Here is a 20,280-nt window from a genome sequence, read left to right on the forward strand (position 1 = left end):
TCGTTGTTTAACATTTCTGCTTTGATCAGCTTCCCACCTCTAAGCCATCAGTCATCTAAATGTTGCCAGCAATGATTGCTATTCCCATATAACTAATCTGTGGTTGATTTGAAATCAATCTGGGTAGTCTCAGTCTGATTTTTTGCATTAGAGTTTCATCGCTCACTCTAATTAGCAGAAAGATCAGTGTTATGGGCCATGAAGAACAAGCTGTTCTTTGTTATCTAGGGTTTGGCATCTGCTGGCAGGACTTGTAGAGGCTGTCCTGCTCAATGTAGGGGGAGCAGCTGACAGCAGCAGAAATTTGGAGTTCTCACTAATCTTATGCTGTGGAGCATTTCTCATGAATACTGCTGATAATGTAGATCAGCTTTTTAAACCTTAATGTGGGAGGCTCGGTACAACTTGATGGCTGTGGGGAGTTCGGCATAAAATCATGGAGGATAGTTTGAAGCCTCACTATCAGTGCTATCTTCCCATTCTCTACAGCCCTTCGTAATAACTGGGATGTGATTATATTACTGACAGCATTTTTAGGGATTCATCTTTATCAACAATGGCCAATTGGAGCACATGAGGTGCTCCTTATTTCATCTTTACTGCCTCAGAATTGCTAACTGACTTCCAGTTGGGAGCCTGATTGGTGGTACACATGTCGCTGTGTGGAAAGCTCAGAGACTTCATCCCTGTCGTTGCAGTTGCTGGGGCACTGTGTTGACCCGTCTCTTGTTTCAGAACTTTGTTGCCATGGATACGGGGCAAAGATGGCTGTGTGTGCCGATGCTCTCTTGGACATCCCCTTCGTTAGGAAACTTTACTTCCTGAACTTGCTTCCCTTCACACATCAGGCCAGAAGTAGGCTTCAAAATAGTTTTCTTGGTCGTGCTGGGTGGTGAGACTGGGTGTGGTTGGTTTGGGAGGTCCTCTCCCCCTAGCAGCGGCGAGGAGGCCTGCGGTGCCAGGCCGACACCACCAGGCGTCAGTGTGGGCTGAAGAGGGGTGTCTGTGCCCAGCTGGGTGGCATGCTGTGCGGGGAGGGGGTACGGTGCTCTTCATCCTGGGTCACTGCCTGCCCTGGGCTCGTCTCAGAGCCCTCTCGGCACCTTCCTCAGGTAGTTCATAATGCATTGTAACACACGTTAAACTTATTCGGAATTGGTAGAAAGAGAGAAGCGAGCTTTTCTGTAATTACATATGTGAGAAAATTATTTTTTAAAGCATGTACAATAAGGCTGTCTCCTACTGATGAAATATATATTTTTAAATCATTCTCGGTGCACTAGTGCTTGTGATGACATTAGGTTGTATTTATCATTGTCAGTTACTTTTGTCATTTAAAGCTTCAGTCAACCTGTGTAGTTCAGTTGATTTCGCTTCCCTGTGTGCCTAGCGAGATAATTTCCATTTTCTTTGACGTGTCTAGATTCTGCATCATGTAATAGTCTGAGATGAGAACAGGAGATATTGTATTCTTGTCTCATTATTTTGCCTTTAACTCCTCGATTGCTGCTTAATCGGGCTTGTATCATCAGAACATGAGAAGTTGATTGTTGCTGAGATCAAAGCAAACCACAGCAGTAGAGTGCCTAATTAGCAGATAAATTTGCAAGTTGCCTGTTTTGAAAGGTGGGGAAGTAGAGCTTAGACCTTCTCAGGATTCACTATAAAAGCAGCTTGAAATTTGTTTAAACAGTCACTTTTCATAGTGGAAAAATAAAACAAGGAAAGAAAGGAGAATATGCATAGTAAATTTCTGAGGTTTAAGCTGTGACTTCTTAAAAAATACTCCAATATCTGTTGAATTAGGTGGCTCAAGGTCCATTAGTGGTGCAGCTGTAGAGGCACACTTGAAAAAACTTGCCTGGATTTAGTTAATTGCTTGGGTTTAACAAGCTGATTAAGTAAAGCTGAGCATTGTGATGATAAAGTCTTTACTGCTGCTGGTACCTGAGTTCCTTAGTGCAGAACTTTATTTGCGGTATGTTAAATCATAATTCCACACCAAAACAGCATTACTCATACTTGTTGAGGCTTAAGTCTTCTCATTTCACCTCTGTGCTCTCTCCAGTGTCGGCTTCTTACCATCACCAAGCACTTGCTGTGACCAGTTGTGAAGGGAAGCTGTACTTGCTTAATCCAAGACAGATGCTTTAACATAAGTTGCATGTACAGCTGAAGAATGCTTAAGAGAGAAGGGCGGTTTTTATGTGTAATCCTTGTTGAGTTTTCAAATCAAAAGGCTTATAAATATTTCCTAATGAAGATAGGAGGGGGCATTTCTTGTAGTTAAGAGATCAGCTCTTGAATTTTGTGGCTTCTGAAACAGAAAAAGGGGTAATATCAGGAATATTTAGAATATGGGGTAAGGGCCACATGTCACTTCATGCTTGTAGTGATAAGGGGTTTAAGCTTAAGCTAAACGAGTGTAGATTTGAATTAGATACTAGGAGGAAATTCTTTACTATGAAGGTGGTGAGGCACTGGAACAGGTACATTGATAAGCTGTGGATGCTCAGTCCCTGATCTAGTGGATGGTAATGGACTGTGAATAATTTGTCAAAATATAAACATGATTTTACGGAATATCTGTTAGAAGAGGAACTTTTATTAACTTCCACGTGAACAAGATTCTGTTTCATATCTTGAGTGCCTTTCTGCTGTTTAAACAAATTGAAAAAAGTTGCTTACAAGCATGAAACATTTCTGAGTGCTTCTGAAAATTTTTGTTTTTATTTGTTGGTAACTGAGTCTCATAAACAGTCTTGATTTTTCTGTTAGTCTGGAAACCGATCTAAATCTTCATCCTACTGGTTTCTGCTGCCAAACTGTGTCCACTTTTGAAGTTGCAGTTGTCTCTTAATTTTGCCTTTAATGGGCCACATTTATTTAACACATGACCAGGTATTACTTCTTCAGCTAATTTTAGAAAGTGAAACCAAGATTTTAAGAGGATTCTGTGGTGTATCAGAAGTGTAAAATTCGTAATCACTTTTTAATAGGATTTCTTGCAAGGTCTCCTTGTACAGTAACAAAAGAAATGATAGTGGAGTCAGTTGAAATTCTAGGCTTAACTGAGTGATATTATGCTCAGTGGACAGATTGCTTAAAAGAAAAGGTTCACCTCTTACATCAGGCTGGGAAATTGGCATTGTCTATTAACTTTAACCATGTGCAGCTGAGTAATATGCTTAACATGCGAATTTTCTGAAGTAGTAGGCAATAAATGAGGCATGAATAAAACAGTAACTATCTTGCTTGCTGGTCGTCATCTGAAATTATATTTAAATCAAGTTTTTTGACACAACTACAGTAAAATAAGGGAAAACGGTGAATAGTTTTCTACTTACAGTTTTAAATTTATCCACTGTTTTTACTTCCCAGTTGCTACGAATAGGGATTAAATACTTTGATTCCCCATGCAATGGTGTGAGAGTAGACCCTAAAATTTATGGCCTCTGCATCATTTCCTACAGCTGGGCTGCCTAGAGCAGTCAATTTTGAAATACTAAAGCAGAGTGCCATAAATGTGTGGTAAACTGCTAAAGTAGGAGGGCTCTTCCCTTTCCCCTGGGATGTGTTTTGGAAGCCGTACACAGGCTGTATCCATGTGGGTTTGGCTGTTCTGTGATATGCTGTGGGCTGCTGTAAGCTGACGTGGCCGAGTCTGGCTTTGGTGTTTTCACCTCTATCAGTGATACCTGGTGTGAACTCTTTCCTTTCTGGGAGGGAGACAAGGGAAAGGCATAGGAAGAGGCAGAAGTACTCAACTGTTTATTTTCAGCATGTCTATCACCTAGAGCTGCCTGCAGTAGGATCCAGTTTTATCTTCCACGTGGTTCATCCCTCTTTCTCAGATAGCTTGCACTTAGTTCCCCGAGAAGTGCTACGGAGTGGACTCATGCTTGGTGAGCCTCTGTACTACAGAGATCAGTTCTTGAGAAAGGATCGGTTGTTCTTTTTTAATCAAAAGTTGTGAGGGAGAAGAATCTACTCATCTGACATGTTTGAAAATAATATGCGTCTGTCATAAATATCCGCAATCAATTTCTTGGAGCAAGCAAAATAATTATTCCCTGGCCTTTGTCCCAAAGAGGTGACAGGATGGCTATAGGCTAGTTTGCAGAAACACGTTGTTACTGGCTTAAATTGTCTGACACTATAATCAGGTGTGGAGCTTTCTCTTTGGGCTAATTGTGTCTGTAGTTGCTGTCAGTCCATATCCAGATATCTGAACTTTATCAAGGTGCACACCTGTTTTTCATTTAAAACTGTGTAACGGCTTAATGGCTTTTAATATTTTCATCGGAAATTATTTCCATTAAAAGCTGTCAAGGTGCTTCTTTTGTGTTTATACTTACATATTGATTAATTATCTCACCACTGCAGTGTTGTATACTGCTCTGAGTACTTTGGTTAATGCAAAAATGTGTTTGGTTGTCTGAAGATTTTCATCATCATAAGCAATTGTTAAAATACCCGACTGCTGGAGACTTGGCATAAGTAATTCTTAACGTAAAAATGAAAATTTAAGGTTTTTTTTAGCAGTTTTCAGTTATTCTATTAGGATATGTATTTCAGAGGAGGAAAGGAGAAAGGAAATACTTTAGCACTGTGTTTTTTAGTGTCTTTAGCCTTGAAAAGGAAAGCATACAACAAGCGTGCTCACATGTGACAAACAGAAGATTCACAGTGATTTCCTTTCCATCTTCCAACGTCCATTATATAGGAAGATGGATGTTTGACAGGGAAGTTCGAGGGAAGGTGACACTTTGAACTGCAGTGATGTATTCCATGGGTCTTACAGGCATTATGTAATACTATTAAATAATCCTAAATTGCTGCCATTACGTAATCAACTGAAGTCACCTTTCACTGAAAAGCATTTTGATAAATGTGCTGGACTAATGAGTGTTGCATTCAGACATGGGAAGAGATGACATTGGAAACAGAACACTGTGACTTCAGGCTATCTTAATGGCTATAGGCTCGGAAAGGATAGCAGAGATGCCAGCAAAACCATTGCAGAAGACGTGGCAGGAAGTCAGAGGCCATTTTGGGATTGAATTGGACAGCAGTAGGTGAACCTATATTAGGAGATGACTCATCTGTATCAATAACTGATGAAAGTAATGATAAAATTACAACCTGTGTGGCAATAGTCTGCTGTTAGATGGAGATTACACTGGCCTCTGGCGCTGTTTCTCGTCTGTGTGTGTGTCAAAATGCTGAATTACGATGGAAGAGATGAGCTGGACTTGAGGTCACCCACAAGTCAGTTCGTTCACAAAGGAAAGCTGCTTGGAACTTTGTACTTGAAGGCAGAAATGAGCGCAGTGTGAAAATCGATAATGCATTTCGGCTCGAGTTTTATGTGTAACACTGATACTTAAATTACTTAATGATGAGGAAAGTGTGGCTATGTGTAAATTCAAGGGGTTATTAACACAGCTGAAATGTGAAAGGAGAAAAAAGGCATACGGTTTTTAATGAAACTGTAGTAGGAAAAAGTGCAGGAGTAATATGAGGGCAGGAGGAGCCTGTATTGAATTGTTCAAAAATGCAGTGACCGTTGAAGTTTTTTTTTATGTGGAGAAATCCAGGGAGAGTTGCTGTCTAATTCACTGCGGGGGCTGTTTGTTGTATAGTGGCTTAATGAGGTAGAGCTCTTATCCGTTGAAGAGTGGACTGAGTTTTGGAAGAAATAGTTTCCCATAAGAAATACTGTTCCATTTATTTTTGAAAATGAGAAAACTCATTGCATTCATTTAAAGCATTTCCAATTTTTCTTATTTTAAGAAGCACAGCATTAAAAGTAGAGTTGTCCCATTTGGGGTACTTTATTGCAGTTGGATTTCCTGCTGGTAACTGCTGCTGTTCTGGTTGAATCTCTCTGCAGAAAGTTTAAAACTATTCTCAGATAAGCCATTACCTTTTTTTTTCTTTTCCCCCCACAGGCCTTTTCAATTTTACTTACATGGGGGGTGCATTTACTATGTGCTGTTTCTGTGTTGAGAAGCATCTGTGGATGTACAGTGTGAAGATGAACTAGAGTTCTAGACAGTCTGCTACACTTGCCGTAATTTCAGACCTTCTGGAAGTCTGCTGTGCCCTCGAGGCTCTTGTCTGGGGATGAGGATGGGAGGAGCGATCATTTCAGCGTCACACGTGCTTTCATTGGTGATTCTGATCATTTTGAGTGTCTAATTAGCACCTCCATGGGCACTTCCATGTTATTTTAAATATTTCTAGAGATCACCCATTTGAGTTCAGTAATGGAATATGAAGTGAATTCTTAAACTGCAGCCACTGGCTGTGATGCAGTGTTAATCTGCTTTGCTTTCTTGTCAGCCTTCTTGTACAACGTTTTGTTGCTGTGAACATTATGCTTGGCTCTTCTCCATCTTCTATGTTAAAATATCATAAATTTTCTTTCATGTATTTCAGAAAGATAAAAACTAGTTAAAATACAGATGTTTTAAAGTGCAAGGAATATAGGTGACTATTGAGGTGTTCCTTGTCAGCGTAGCCTTGCACACAGGAAGGTACAGAGTGCTTCCCTTTGCTGAGTGGCTAATGCAAATGGGAGTTGTGCTACTAGCTCTCTGTGTTTTGGATCTGTCTCCCATTTACAACATGAAGTGCAAACATTAATAATGCTTTTATTTCTTATATACCCTTCTGCTTCCAGGCTTCTCTGACTTGTTAAACCCTTTTGCCTAGGGATCCAAACTGAAACAAAGCTGGAATACTTTGTGAACAAAATCCAAGTAATTGCCTTCAATTTTTGTTTGGGAAGCCCAGTGGGATTCATCTGAAATAAAAATTAGTGCAGTCTGGGAAAGATCTAGTGTCTGACAGTGGCTTTCTCAAGTACTTTAAAACTCATACTTCTAAAGTGCCGTGGTTAGCCAAAAGAGTACTGCTGTTTCCCAGTTTTAGAACAAACTTTGGCATTAAAGCACATTTCTTGCTTGCATTCTCCTTTGTTCTTCAGATCAGAGGAGAAGCCTGTAGCTTTTAAGTACTGATTCCTGTGATGATACAGTACACCAGGAGTATGCTACAGTGATCAGTTTGCAAATTAACATAATTTTCCCCTTTGCTTCTAACAGTTAATATGGAGCTTCTAAGAAATCTGTGTAATGTATGGCTGCTTGACAAAACAGATACTGCCAAAGCATTTTACAGATGTTACCATCAGTGGTACAATATCTTGTTTGTGGCTATGTTGACTTCGATGAGATTTTTGAGGCATTTCTTTCCAGTATTTTTATCTGATTGATATCTGTAATCTGGGACTCAACAATACGAGTGTCTCGTTTTCCCTTGAGAACCTCATCCTAACGTTGACTTTGGGGAGGGCTGTCAAAAAGCCAGTAAAGATGCATAGACCTCTTCCATTGTGGAAAGCATTAAAGAAATAAAACATACCTATTTAGATGCAAAATATCCATAACTTATTCTTTTTCACTTTATTCCCATCTTCTTCAACCCCACTCCCTCCTGTGGGAGAAGGAATTAACCATTTGAAGTCGTGGATAGAAGTTGCAGCCGATTGTGTATGTCACTGGCGCATTCCAGTTGTGTCATCAGTGGAATGCCAATGGCATGGATGTTAAATCAATGACTTAAGCTTTTTATGGCAGTTGAGGATGATGTAAGGACATGCGAAAAAGAAACAGGAATTCTGGAGAATGTTTTCTTGCATACTTGAGAATAACACTGCATCTTTATCTACATTTTTCTTCCTGTGTTGGGCAAGCTGTTAGCAAGTTGGGTGAAAAGTATCTACAGGTTCCACTTTATCAGTGTAAAAAGACTATCTTGTTTGTTGCTTGGGAACTCTCTGGCTCCCAATAAACTCTTTCCAGAGGACTCAGCAACTCTGTGGATCTGCTGATGAGAAGTTATGTTACAAAGCTAAAGACCCCGATTTTAAGGCAAAACAGAGGCCTCTTACCAGAGCACAAATCCTATGTCAAAGGTAGTTCTCTGTTCTCAGTAGTTTTTTGAGGGTGCAATTGCTAATGTGGCAGTAGCATTTCAGGAAGCAGGTGTTCAGTATATGTGATTTTTGAATATGAGTTTCATTCATGGGTTCAATCAAAATCTTGCATCTAATTTTTGAATATAGACTTGATTGAAAAAAAAAAAAAGTCTTTTGAATTGTCTCTTTGCATCACCTTGCTGGTTTTACAAGTCAGTTGCTTGAGTAGTGTGATTGATTGTCCCACTTCTACATGGTTCTTCATAGATGTATGGATCCCGTGATCTCTAGAGGTCCCTTCCAATCCCTGCAATTCTGAGACTAAGGATTTAAACATGGACGTGTTTAAACTAAGAAAAATAACATCCTCTGTAGTCTGTGATTCTGTTTTGTAGCAGTGTCTGAAAACAAATGAAAAGAAGCAGTATCATTACATGCTTGACCTCTTAATATTCTTCACCGAATATTCTCCCTGCTTCTTTGCTACTCAGAGGCTTCCAGAAATAGTTTCTGCCCACTTAGTACCTCCAGGAGTTCTGTTTTCTGTGAGCTTCTTCAGTCTCTCTTCAAAACTGCAGAAGTTTTGATATCATTTGACAAAGAGTTTCACAGTCCAGTCATTTTTGCATGAAATAACTCTGTCTTTTCTGGAACAGCTTCCCATCTTCCTTCTGTTGCCTTATTCTGGAAGAGGCAGTGATTGTTGTATCTCACTTGGCATTTCCCTTCTTTCCTGATAATGATCCCATCTTCTGAAAATGTGTGATTCAGGCAACAAAATGCCTGTAATAATTCAGCCTTTTAAAGTATTGAGAATAGTCTACAAAGAAAAGGGAATCCATCTGTGTGGAATTTTTGATGTAACCTTATCAGTTACCACGGATGATCAGAAGAGATGAAATTTTAATTGTTTTTGTGTTAGCCTTAGAAGATCATGGCTTATTGTAGCTCTTCAAAACAGAAGTATGAAATGCTTTGAATCAAGCTTTGGATTAATCATCATAATTAAAAAGGACAACCTGTAAAAATAAATGTATTGTTATTTTCTTTTAATTCTGGCTGGCATTTAGAATTCACATCTCTTTGGTTCAGTCCCACCGTTCTGAATATTTGCATCTGTTGTTCCATTAATTATGTTTCAGGGTAGGAAAAACTTAGGGTTCTGAGAATGTTGGGGGAAAAAAAAGTATTTGCATAAGAAAAGCTTAGCATGTGGAAGGGTGGTATTGAGGGGCAGGTGAATACTGAAAGTTCTGCTTTGAGGTAATTGCCTATGGTCATGGCTATAGTGATAGAACAAATATTTGGGAATGGTAAATGCCTGTGGAAATACAGCTCAGAGCTTTATCTTGCAGTAAACTGCCTGTTATATTGCCTCATTTGCAACATCAAATGTTTTAACACACTCTTTCTTAACTTGACAGGCAAGTACCTGCTTCCCAATGGAAATGGGCAGCAGCTCTGGCAACCTGCAGAAACCTCCAATCTTGTTCGCATGCGCTGCCAAGCACTGGGGCAGTCAGCACCTTCCCTTACTGTTAGTTCGGTGAGTAATTTTTTTTAAAGCTATGAGTATACAACAACAACAAAAAAATATCTCTTGCATCTCCGTAATGTCAGAATCTGCGTAGGGATGGCGATCCAACCAGAGCTTATGTCCAGCTTAACCTCTTTTCCTTAAACGGAATCTTTCCATTAACTAATGCATTCCTGCATACAGCATTGCTTAATATGTTGAGTATGGCTAAACAATGTTTATAACAGCAGTAACTGAATTGCTTTGCTGGATTTAGCATAAGATCTCAGCTGAATGTTGCATTAATATAGCTATTTGCATTTAAATGGGTTCTTCCCTTAAAAATAGAAAGAAGGCATGCTTTTTTAGATGACAATAGACAGTAACTGTCCCTTCTCCTGGGCATTCTTTTCCATCAGTTTCTTTGTTTCCGTTTTCTGCAGGACTGTGTCCTCAGGAGAACGTGATAATATGAAGCATGAACTTAATTAAGCCTTTTGGATAAAATAATAAGGGGAGAGAAAGGGGAGGATATGCCTCGTACAACTGAACTATAGGCTTTTTGTTTTCAAGTATAAGTTATCCTGCTTTATGCTTCTGCTTAAGATCTTAAGAAGTGTCAAAATTAAGTGCAACACACCATATACTTAACCTGTGTTTTTCTGTGAATAATTAGTGAATATATTTCATGTTGTATAAAAAAGCAAAAATATGTTATTAATGAATTGCTCTCATCTGCCCTTTGGCTGAATATGAAAACTTTGCTTTTCCGTATCTACTTTAGAGGAGAAACTTTAATTTTTATTTTTCCTTAAGGAAAACTTCTGGGTCAAAGATGACTATGAGCAGACAATACTACGCAGATACCAGTGTGCTACTTTGTAGGATTATACTGATACGTAGATGGCTGGTTTCTCCACAAAGCTACTTGAAATAATATTTCAAGGAGAAGAGATCTGCACTTCCGGATATAATTGTGATTCCTACTCTGGCTCTTTGGGGTGGATGTGATTTATTGTATTGTGAAAGCTAGAAAAAGAATAAAACTAGCCTTTACAAATGGCTTATGCCCTTCCCTAATAAGCAGTGAAGTTATGCTTTGCCTTGGTATGAGTACAAATATTTGCTGCTTTTCAGCATGCTTTTTACCTCTTCTGTTTTTCTAGAAGAGGCAGACAGAGAAAAACAACACCCAAGTTATTGCTGACTTGCACAAAACAACATAGGTCTGAATTTGCAAGCACCTGTACTTGGATATATTTGATTTTTATTGTCACTTTGGGTGTGAATTTATATTAATGGTCTTCAGGAAACTGGAGGGTGGTAATTATATAAAGCACTTTTTTATAAAATGGGTTGCTAAAAGGAAACAAAATAAGAAATATTCAGTGTCTATGAAAGGCAGTTTTACTTCTTCTGAAAGGGTCTTGCCTCCTACTTTCTTTTAAATAGTATACTGAAAATGTGTGTCTTTGTTAAATATGCCATTAACTTCAGCTAAATTGACATAATGTTGACAGTTATTATGAGAACTGTTTCAAAACTAATTATGCTAATTAGAATGTAACTACCAGTAATTGCATGTATTCAAACAGCACACCAACACCCTTTTGTGTGGCTTATTCCCCAGATGCAAAGCAGCCATTTATTGCTTGAAAAGCTGCAAATTTATAGCTTAGGTAATAAATGATTGAAAACAAATAAAATACATTCTTTAGAAACACTAATTGGTTAGATAAGTGAATGACAGTATCAGTTGTGCTTGAGCAGATGACATAATGTAAAAAAGGATCTTTATTTCATTGTAGAATTGTAATGAATTCTTCAAATCATTAATTGCATGGGTATTTAGTATTTGGCTTATCTACTGAATTTGAGGAGTAGCTGATTTTGTTTTAAAATAAAATTATTAGAGAGCAACAAGAACCTGTGTCTGAAATTTAGATTACTTTAAATTTTAGCTCTTTCTGCCCACGAATTCAGGTCTTCAGTGTTTGGTTATGTCTGTGAGCAGCTATTTAATATTCTGCAAGTTAATAATCAAGTACAAGGGCTGCACTTGTAAGAAACTCAAATAAGATATAATGGAAATCTCTTAAGTAGCTAATCTTAGGTCTGTCTCTTATCTGAAATCTCCCCACCATAGTCAAGTAGTTCTCAAAAGTACTGAGTCTGAATTGAGAAAGTTGTTGGAATGCTAAGCTGTTGTGTACGTCTGAATACCATGTTCTTGTTTGACTTAAAAAAACAACTTGACATCAGAGTCTAATCACTGAGAATCTTTTTAGAATGGAAAATATTTATTCCTATGAAATGCTAAAACTGCCAAGTTATTCTATCCAGGTTTCTCTACTTCAGTTGCTTCTAGCATTTAAGACTAGAGAGTTGTTCTCCCTTGTGTATTTCATTTCAGCTACAACTTGTCCATGAATATGTATATTTCTTTATCAGTATTTGCCTTCTAACAAATTCTTAATTGCAGTTCTAATTCAGTAGTTAGTCCTATTTTGGTGGCAAAGAGAGGAAACTGAACATCCATCTTTGTGAACACTTCTATATATAGAGTATTTGTACACTGAGAAAGGCTGGAGTAGACCTGATCCAGAGCCATAGGACTGCTGACAAAACAAACAAATGCATGAATTTTTTGATAGGGTGCACTGTTTCACACAGATGTCTCTTATTTGTCTATATTGTTTAGTACTGAAATATTCGCTGCTCATTTCAGTGTAAAACATATTTGTAGAGTCAGCTGCTTGACAGAGCTCTGAAATGTTTGATTTCTTTCCTAGATTATCTCATTAAAAGTCCAGGCACAATTCATTCTGATGTTTTTCTTGCTCGTTTTCAAAAACGGAGGTGGTGACCACCAGTGTTAACTACCTCGTATAAACAGTTTTAGAACTCTTGGAACAGAGAACACCTCTTAAGCTATACAATATCATTAGTTTAAAAAAAAAAAAAAAAAAAAAAAGAAGAGAAAGAAAAAAAGGACTAGTAAGTAAATGATAAGCTCTTATAGAAGCCTGACCTGGTTTAAAATATCTTCTAAGCAATAGCAAACATAACTTGCAAACATCCCTTCTTTCTGTAGAAATGGGTGTTCACCTGTTAGCTTCTAAGCTTCCAGTTAGTAGAATGTATTTGAGCTTAGGCTGGAGCTGAAATATGTTATTCCAAGTAGTTTGGACACTTTACTAGAGGTGAAGGTAGGTTTAGTCCTTTTCTGTATCATATTAGAATACAGAAATCCAGTAGAGATGAAATGCACATAGGAACAAGCAGTACATCCCTATTTTGCACATGAACACCATGCTACTATTCTGCAGGCATCCTGGATAATGATCTTTCTCCCTCATGAGAGACTTTCCCCAAACAGTGAGAAGGCTCACTGGGACTACTTCTTACTTCCAGATAATGAAAAACCCAGGTCTGTTACTTCTGTAGGCTACAGTGTCAACTGAGCATGCTTTGTGCTTTTGGATTTTTGTTTGGTATGTGGGACCCCCACAGCAGAAATCATTAAGCTAAAATGTAGTGCCTCGCCCTTAGAAGTGGATCTTGTTACTCTGCTCTCAATAGAGGCTTATGCTTCTTGTTTGTTGTGACAGTTGAGTTATAATTATCTCTTGGGGGGAAAAAAAAGTCCAACCCCCCCCCCAAAAAAAACAGTGGAAAGTACAGCAAAAGTCAGGTCATGAACTTACATTCTGGTAAAATTATCCACTTGGGAAATGGGAGTATGGATGGTTTGCCAATAAACTGTACAGCCAGAAGAAATCGATGTGCAATCAATTACACTATTTGATATTTGGATGCCTTTTTAAAATAAAGTGTTTTCAGATTGTTTTTAGAGGATAACTGGGAATATAATGGTGGTACTTTCTGTAGCCCTTAAAAGGTTTTACTGGAGTGGAGGAGATGGTAAAAGGTTTTAAAAGAGGGAGAACTAGTAAACAGGATAAAAAGTATATGGGGAGTGGAGACTGGAAAAGTAACTGGAACTGAGATGGGTATAAATAACTTCAGTTGTAATGCTGTCTCCCAATCCCCATCACCAAAACCAGCAGAAAACTTCTGGTGTAACTGATTGTCTACTAAATTATGATAGTTAAAACACTGATTCGTGTATACGTTCTCCTTTGCTTGAGAAGTATGTGCTGGTATACAGATTTGCTATTGATGTTCTGATTTCTGTTCTCCAAGCACTTGATAAAATTTAAAACTAATTACAGCTCTGGCTTTAAAATGAATGACAAAGTAGGCACTGGGAAATAAAAACTTAGGAAAATCCTGGTGTGTTGGGTAGTGAATACACTTCTGTTGGCTCTCAGGATCTCAAGGTAAACTGAAAGGTACTGATAACCTCAGATGTGGTTGCTCCCTGTGATGACTGTGTGAGCAGCAGTAAGTTAGCTAGAATTCTTATGGTGAACTCACCTCTCTTACTGTTGTTAGTAGTCATAGGAATTTGGTACCTATGTGTTGTTAGGATGAGAAAACTAACTAAATTCCTGTGGAGGATAAGGTATTGCTCTACGCATCTCAGTTTTAATTGAGGCATATTTTGTCACGAAACTTACACTTGAGAGCTGTAGAATTTTCTTCTTAATGCTACTTGAGAGTAATTATCACTGAAGAAAACTGGATTTTGCTGTGGCATTTCCAGTTAGCAGAAATGGAAATACTGAAACTCTTTCTGAGCAGTCTCTTGAAGTTTGACCTGAAGTGGTGGACTTCACTTACAAGTTGATGAGGTGTATATCATTGTGCTCAATTTATTGCTGTGGGGCAGTATCCTCAGATTGAGGGATAATTAAGTATGGCAGTCTTTTCAACTGATGTAATAATATTTGTGTTCTCTTCTCAGTCAGTTGACATGTTTTCATGCCTATGGTACTTGCAGAGTGATTGTAATGTAGCAGCGGATGTAAGCAGACAGCGTGGGAACAGTAACTCACATCTCTCAGACTGAAGTACTCCTGTGGTACTGATGATGACAATAACTCTCAAAACAAAGAGGCTCATACAGAGAGACACAGCTGACTTAGAGACACTGAAGCGGGAGGGAAAATACAGCTTATCCTCTCTGGTAGGAATGGAAGTTCCTCCTCTGGTTTTTGCATACAAACAGGTGTATAGCTAGGATTTTTCTGCAGGCATTTTTCAACTTGAGAATATACTGCAGAGTCTTCTGCTGTGTGTAGTATGATGGATGAAAAATGACTCGAACCTCTCAGGCCTTAAGTTTCTAGGCTTAACAAGAAGATACAGCTTTACTGAGTTGAAGTTGTAAGTGGGCTGTCTGCCACAGTTTGGGCTTTATGCATGTGGCTGGATATTTTTATTTCTGGTTTTAGTTGGACTTTTTAAAATGTTCATGTGAAATCAGACATCTTGCTGTAAATTGACTTTGTCCCGTAAAGGGGATAGGAATGTGGACTTGGATCTCCTTTATGTTGCATTACCTGTTGATGTTTGTGCATGACCTCCCACAATCTGATGCAGTAGCCACTTAAATTGTTCTGCGGCTGCTCTGGCGAGACAGCCACTGTGTTTGTTCCACTCCTTGTGCAGTCACAGCAGACTGATCATTTTAGAGACAACTGTTTTCATCTCAGTAATGCTAGGAAATATTCTGCTTGCTTTGTTTTTTTTCTCAGAAAACAGTATGCCCTATGGTAATTTGTGTGCCTGTATTCAGACCCACCACATCTTTTTAGTGTAGCAGCAGTAAGGTTATTGCATCTATTAAGATTATTCTTCTATTGTGTTGCAGAAATCAAGAAACCTAGCAAAGTACTCATGTTGACTTAATGTCATTTGAGTAAACAATGTAATAAGCAACAGGGGATTGGTTAACTGCTACTCTCTCTTGAATACATTTAACCTCTTGATCACTGCTGAATATCTGCAATTATGTGGTGCAGTGGAAGATAGGATGTGGTCGGTTAAGTTCAGAAATGATGATTGGCTTTGTAGTGAATAGAAAAACTTCACTGCTACATACAGCTAAGAGTGTAAGGAAAAGGCTGATCATGATTTCCTTATTTTATGTTAGGTTATCTTTTCAAAAAATGGGTGAGAGTTGGTAGTAAACAAAATTGAATTAAAAGATTATTTGCTGTAAATAAAGAAGGAAAGAGAGACAGCTGAAGTTAACAGATAGCTAATTGACAACTGGAGCAGAGATGGATTTGAGTGTATTTGTAATTGTTTGGCCAGTAAAAGCAGATACAGGACAAACATCCCTAGCGTGATGATGCTTTACTATAAACCAACAACTGTGAATACATGTGTTTTGGTACACTGTTTATGCACTCTCTTCTGTACATGGTACAAATTAAAACTAGTAATTTAGTAGATCTAGTGATATGGTAAAACTACAGAGCATTCCTTTTGGCTGAAAACTTCCTTGGCTTGCCTGGTTTGTAATGGATATTAGGCCTGTGGGAGTCAGACTTTGGCGAAGTGCCTACCTTTTGAATTAAATTGAATGTTAAAACGTTTAACTGCTATTCTCTAATGAAGGAGGTTTCTTTTGTGAAGAAGAATGACCATGCAGTGGGTGGGAAGCATTGAATCTTAGAGGATAAGGAAAGGCAGAATTCATTAAGAAGAATTATACATCTGTAAATGAAAGCACATTACTACCGTTATCTCTTTGATGAAATATTGAATTATTGGAAGAGTTAAGACGCAAAATGGGGTGTTCAAAAAAAAAAAAAAAAGACTAGATGCATCATTGTTCAGAGTGATTTAAAAATGAGTAATAACTTAAATCCTTCCCAAGGTTAATAATTGTGTTTGAAATGCAGCTTGTGTATTCTTACTGTCTTCACGTACAAACTTCCAAATATCTAGGAGGGATTATTCAGAGTGTAATTGCTATTGTTATTGTCTTGCCATGTGAATTTATTTTAAGACTTTGCTTCTTTCATAGGGTTCTTAAGCCAAAATGTTCTGTTGAGCTGACTGTTAGAAAATGCCAGTATTGTAAAATCAACTCAGAGGCTTCTTTTTATTTTGTCTTTGAAAACTGAAATATAGTTAGATAGGCGGAACTGCAGACTGTGACCTGAAATGATGCAACTCCTGTGTGTTTGCTGTTCAGCATTTCATGGGGGAATATGGAGACAAGTAGTTCTTTAATTTTTTTAAAGGAGAAGCACTTTTGTATGCATGTAATTTTTCAGTTCTTGTTGAAAAGAGGTCTGTGAGAGAAATAAGACTGTATTCAAATGTGTCTGTGCTTTCAGAAGTAAATTATGGTTTGGAAAATCAGCAGGCTCAGTGACTTGCTAGAACTGTTAGATTGGCTGTTCCGGTGACTCATTGCATTTTGCCAGACTAAGGAACACAGTATTTGATGCAAAGGCTGAAGTCATTAAAGCTGAAATATCAGTTGTAACCAGTGTTCTCCTGTGTGTTCTGTCACTGAAAGGAAGGTTGATTACTTACAACACTTGCTGCTTTCAGAAACGAGTTTGCTTCTGTAACGATTATTTTTCTTCTGAGATTTTTATGGCTGCCATGTTTTCTAAACCTGCTGGGTGTCTGTAAAGTGGGTTAATGCAAGTAGGATTTCGTCCAGCAGGTGGCATGAAAAATCCAGTGTGTACCTGTGTACCCTGTGTATCCCTTTAGTATGGCTGCTGTTAGGTTTATAATTGAGGCTGTTACTAAGCAAAAACCTTAAAATATAATCAGAGAAGCAATAGTGTTTTTTAAGAAACTACTAAAAACAACTGTCCTACTTTGTGTAGCAGCTTTCTGTACCCCTACACTGACCTGTGGCTTTCAACTTTTAAATTCATCAGCTCAGGGTGTCCTGAAGGTCTCCCTTCATATATGGTTCATATATGTTTTCTGAGTAATGCACAATGGCTCACGAGGACAGTAAGATCTCTCTTAGTGCATTGCTAGATTGAGTGGCTGGAGTGCTCTCGTGGGTGCACAGCAAGCCAGCCTGGCATGATTGAATGTGTTTCTGTGCCACATAACAGACATGGTCTGTGATGGTGAAGGGTAAAGCAAACTGAACGGCACTACTGATCCATGAAGCTTGTATTGGCTGAAAACCTTTGCTTCTGAAATCCAAAAGTTGTGTTGCTGTGTGTGAATGGTACTAGAAGAGGGTGTAGTAAAATACAAACTGATTTTGATTTCATTGTCAGGCCGGCAGTACCTTCTCAGATCTTCAGCTGGAGACTAATAGGAAGCGATACCTTGAAAAAATCTGATGGGTGCAGTGTCTGCCTTTGTTCCTGTGGGATACTGGGTATCCCGTCAAACTTTGAAAAGGTTCTTTTCACGTGAAGCATTTATTCCATCATTTTCAAATCCTTTGAAGGTACCCAAGGCGGATGTATGGAGATGTAAATGGCACGAGAGACTGCAAGGAAAGGAGAACTGGAGATGAGTCACCTCTACGTTTACTGTGATGCTGCACTTGCAGAGGATTTTTGTTGCTTAAGATAGAAAATACAAACTCTCTCCAGCTGATCTAGTTCTAAAATGATTTCTTAGCTTTTAATGATATGTTGAGTTTATTATTAACAGCCTGCATACTGAAAAGAGTGTCCTAGTGAATTACACAGTAGATTATTGGAATGCTCCTCAGCTTTCTAGTTGACATATTTGATGCTGGAGGAAAAATTCTGATTTAGTAGTGAAAGGTCACATTGTGTTTAATGACTTCTAAAGGATTAAATCTTGTGATCTAAGATGAATGTGAGAAAATTGAACTTAGGTAGCTAAAACTTCTTGAATATATTGAATACATTACTATGTATTATGTATTTTCTGTGTTAAAATTGAGTATATAATGATGAGAGGTGAGTAGCGTACGGTTAATGTATGAAGAGATGTTTAGTCTTGGTTCTTATGGAAACTGTCACTGTCTGACATGCAGAATACCAGAATTAGAGCAACATGGAGCAAACCTGAGACTTTTTTGAATTTGCACTTCATCCTACTGTGATATGCACAGATTTCTGGCAGTAAAGCTATGTGAATGAAATACTGTAACTTCAACACTTACGATATTAGAATGTACGTTGTTCAGAATGTATGGAATTCTATGTGAATTATTACGCTTTACTAGTAGTAAATTACATCATTATGAGTATGAGTTGATTCTATTAGAATTAATTAGCTTCTCTGGAATGCAGTGCATTTCAGTGATATTCTGATAATTCATTAATTAATAATTAGCATCTTAATTTTAAACAAGGCACCTTAAGATCCTACCTCTCTAAAATGGGAGAATTGCTTTCCCTGTTCTCTTCAAGTTCATGCGATACCGTTTCACAGCTTTTATGGTAAATGAGATCTTGGAAAATAAATCATGAAAACCAAGTGCTGGATTTTTATTACCACGCTGAGATCATTTGGGATAAAGCTGGCCTACGTTTTCTTGATGATTGAATATCTTAGTTGAAATGCTCTTTCCTGTTAACAGCAAAATGAGCAAGGCTTCCTATGGCTGTGCAAGGGGAAGTCCTTGCTGTGCATAGTGCTGTGCTGCGTGGTGGTCAGTGGGTCTGTTCTCGCTGCCTTGGAGGGGGTGTGCTCCTAAAAGCGCATTGCGATTGCCCTTATCTCAGCTTAAGTGCCGTCTGTCTTGCCTGCCAGTTTTGGTGGGATGACTCACTTCCAGTGCTGTAGCCGATTTCAGTGACAGGGCAACAGGGCTTTTGGAAGTTGAAGGAACAAGAGGCAGACAGATAGTGTGTTATCATAGGCTTTTTTCCTTAGGAAACAATAAAACATTACTGGAAGTCTGCAGCTTTACATTGAAGAAAACTTTGGGAATGTGGCAGGAGATGGTGATGCTGTAAGTTTCTGATCTCTGTAAGGTGGCTGGGTATTGGTCTTTTTAAAGTTCTTAAAAGGTTATCTTTTTGATTCACCTGCACAGCAGCTTTTACCCCACTGCAAGTGCATGTCTTCTAGCTCCCAGTATCATACCTAGCTTTGGCTTTCATGCTTCCTGTTTGCAGGATTGAATGTTAAGCCTAAGCTCTTTGGCAGCATTCTAATTTAAATGCTACCTTTTAGTAAGACGACTCTGATGTATATTTTTTTAGCAAATGATGCGGAAAACCAAAACCTCTCGTATTTTAGAGGAAAAAAAAAACCTCAGAACATTTCTTCTCTGAATTTTGAGTGAGTTTGTGCTGCTCCCTTGGAGAGCTTTGTGTTGTTCTTTTTTCAGTGTAATTTTTCTGAATTTTTGGGTGATGTAGGCAAATGTAGTGCTTTTGTATAGGGTGTCCTTTTCATCTCTGAAATACATTGTAAAACATAGTAGGAACTGAAAGCCATTTTCAGAATACTACAAAACAGAAATGTGATCTCCGTATTGTGTTTTTTTCTTCTTCTTTTTTTTTTTTTTACTGATATGCAAAGTAGGAGAATTATTCTGGTGTGGGATTTAAGGTGATTCGACTTCTGTTGTGACCATTCAGAAAGATAACCTTGGGGTTCTTTGTGGAAGCGTAATGTCATCTTCCACTGACAGTTCATGCTTTAATCTATCTTTAAAAGTAACTTCAAAATGCTTCAAAATACAGTTTTTGTGTGTTTGAAAACTTTGAGACCTACAGTGTCTCTTCAGAAGAAATAATCAAAGTAGGATCCACCTCAGGGAGACTGACAGAGATGTTGCCAGAATTTGATTCACGCTTCATTGGTAGTGGATGGGAAGCTATGCTGCCACAGGTGCTGGAAGGCTTTGGAGAGTCAGCTCTGAAAGATTCCTGGAAAACTTCAT

At 38.3% G+C, this 20,280-nt stretch overlaps 1 protein-coding gene across 6 annotated transcripts in view; it reads left to right on the forward strand.

The window, feature by feature from the left end:
• MAST4 (microtubule associated serine/threonine kinase family member 4) overlaps positions 1-20,280 on the forward strand; it is a 288,003-nt gene that overhangs the window by 68,871 nt on the left and 198,852 nt on the right. For 4 of the 6 annotated variants that reach the window (XM_015277617.4, XM_015277618.4, XM_015277619.4 and 1 more), the window contains exon 3: positions 9,412-9,533. In XM_015277617.4, the coding sequence (XP_015133103.2) occupies positions 9,412-9,533 (122 nt within the window). Of the gene's footprint in view, positions 1-744; positions 856-9,411; positions 9,534-20,280 lie in introns of those variants that run through there. The other 2 variants (XM_015277621.3, XM_040656300.2) reach the window with 1 other exon arrangement.

Source organism: Gallus gallus, chromosome Z (assembly GCF_016699485.2).
Source record: "Gallus gallus isolate bGalGal1 chromosome Z, bGalGal1.mat.broiler.GRCg7b, whole genome shotgun sequence".
Classification (NCBI taxonomy): domain Eukaryota; kingdom Metazoa; phylum Chordata; class Aves; order Galliformes; family Phasianidae; genus Gallus; species Gallus gallus.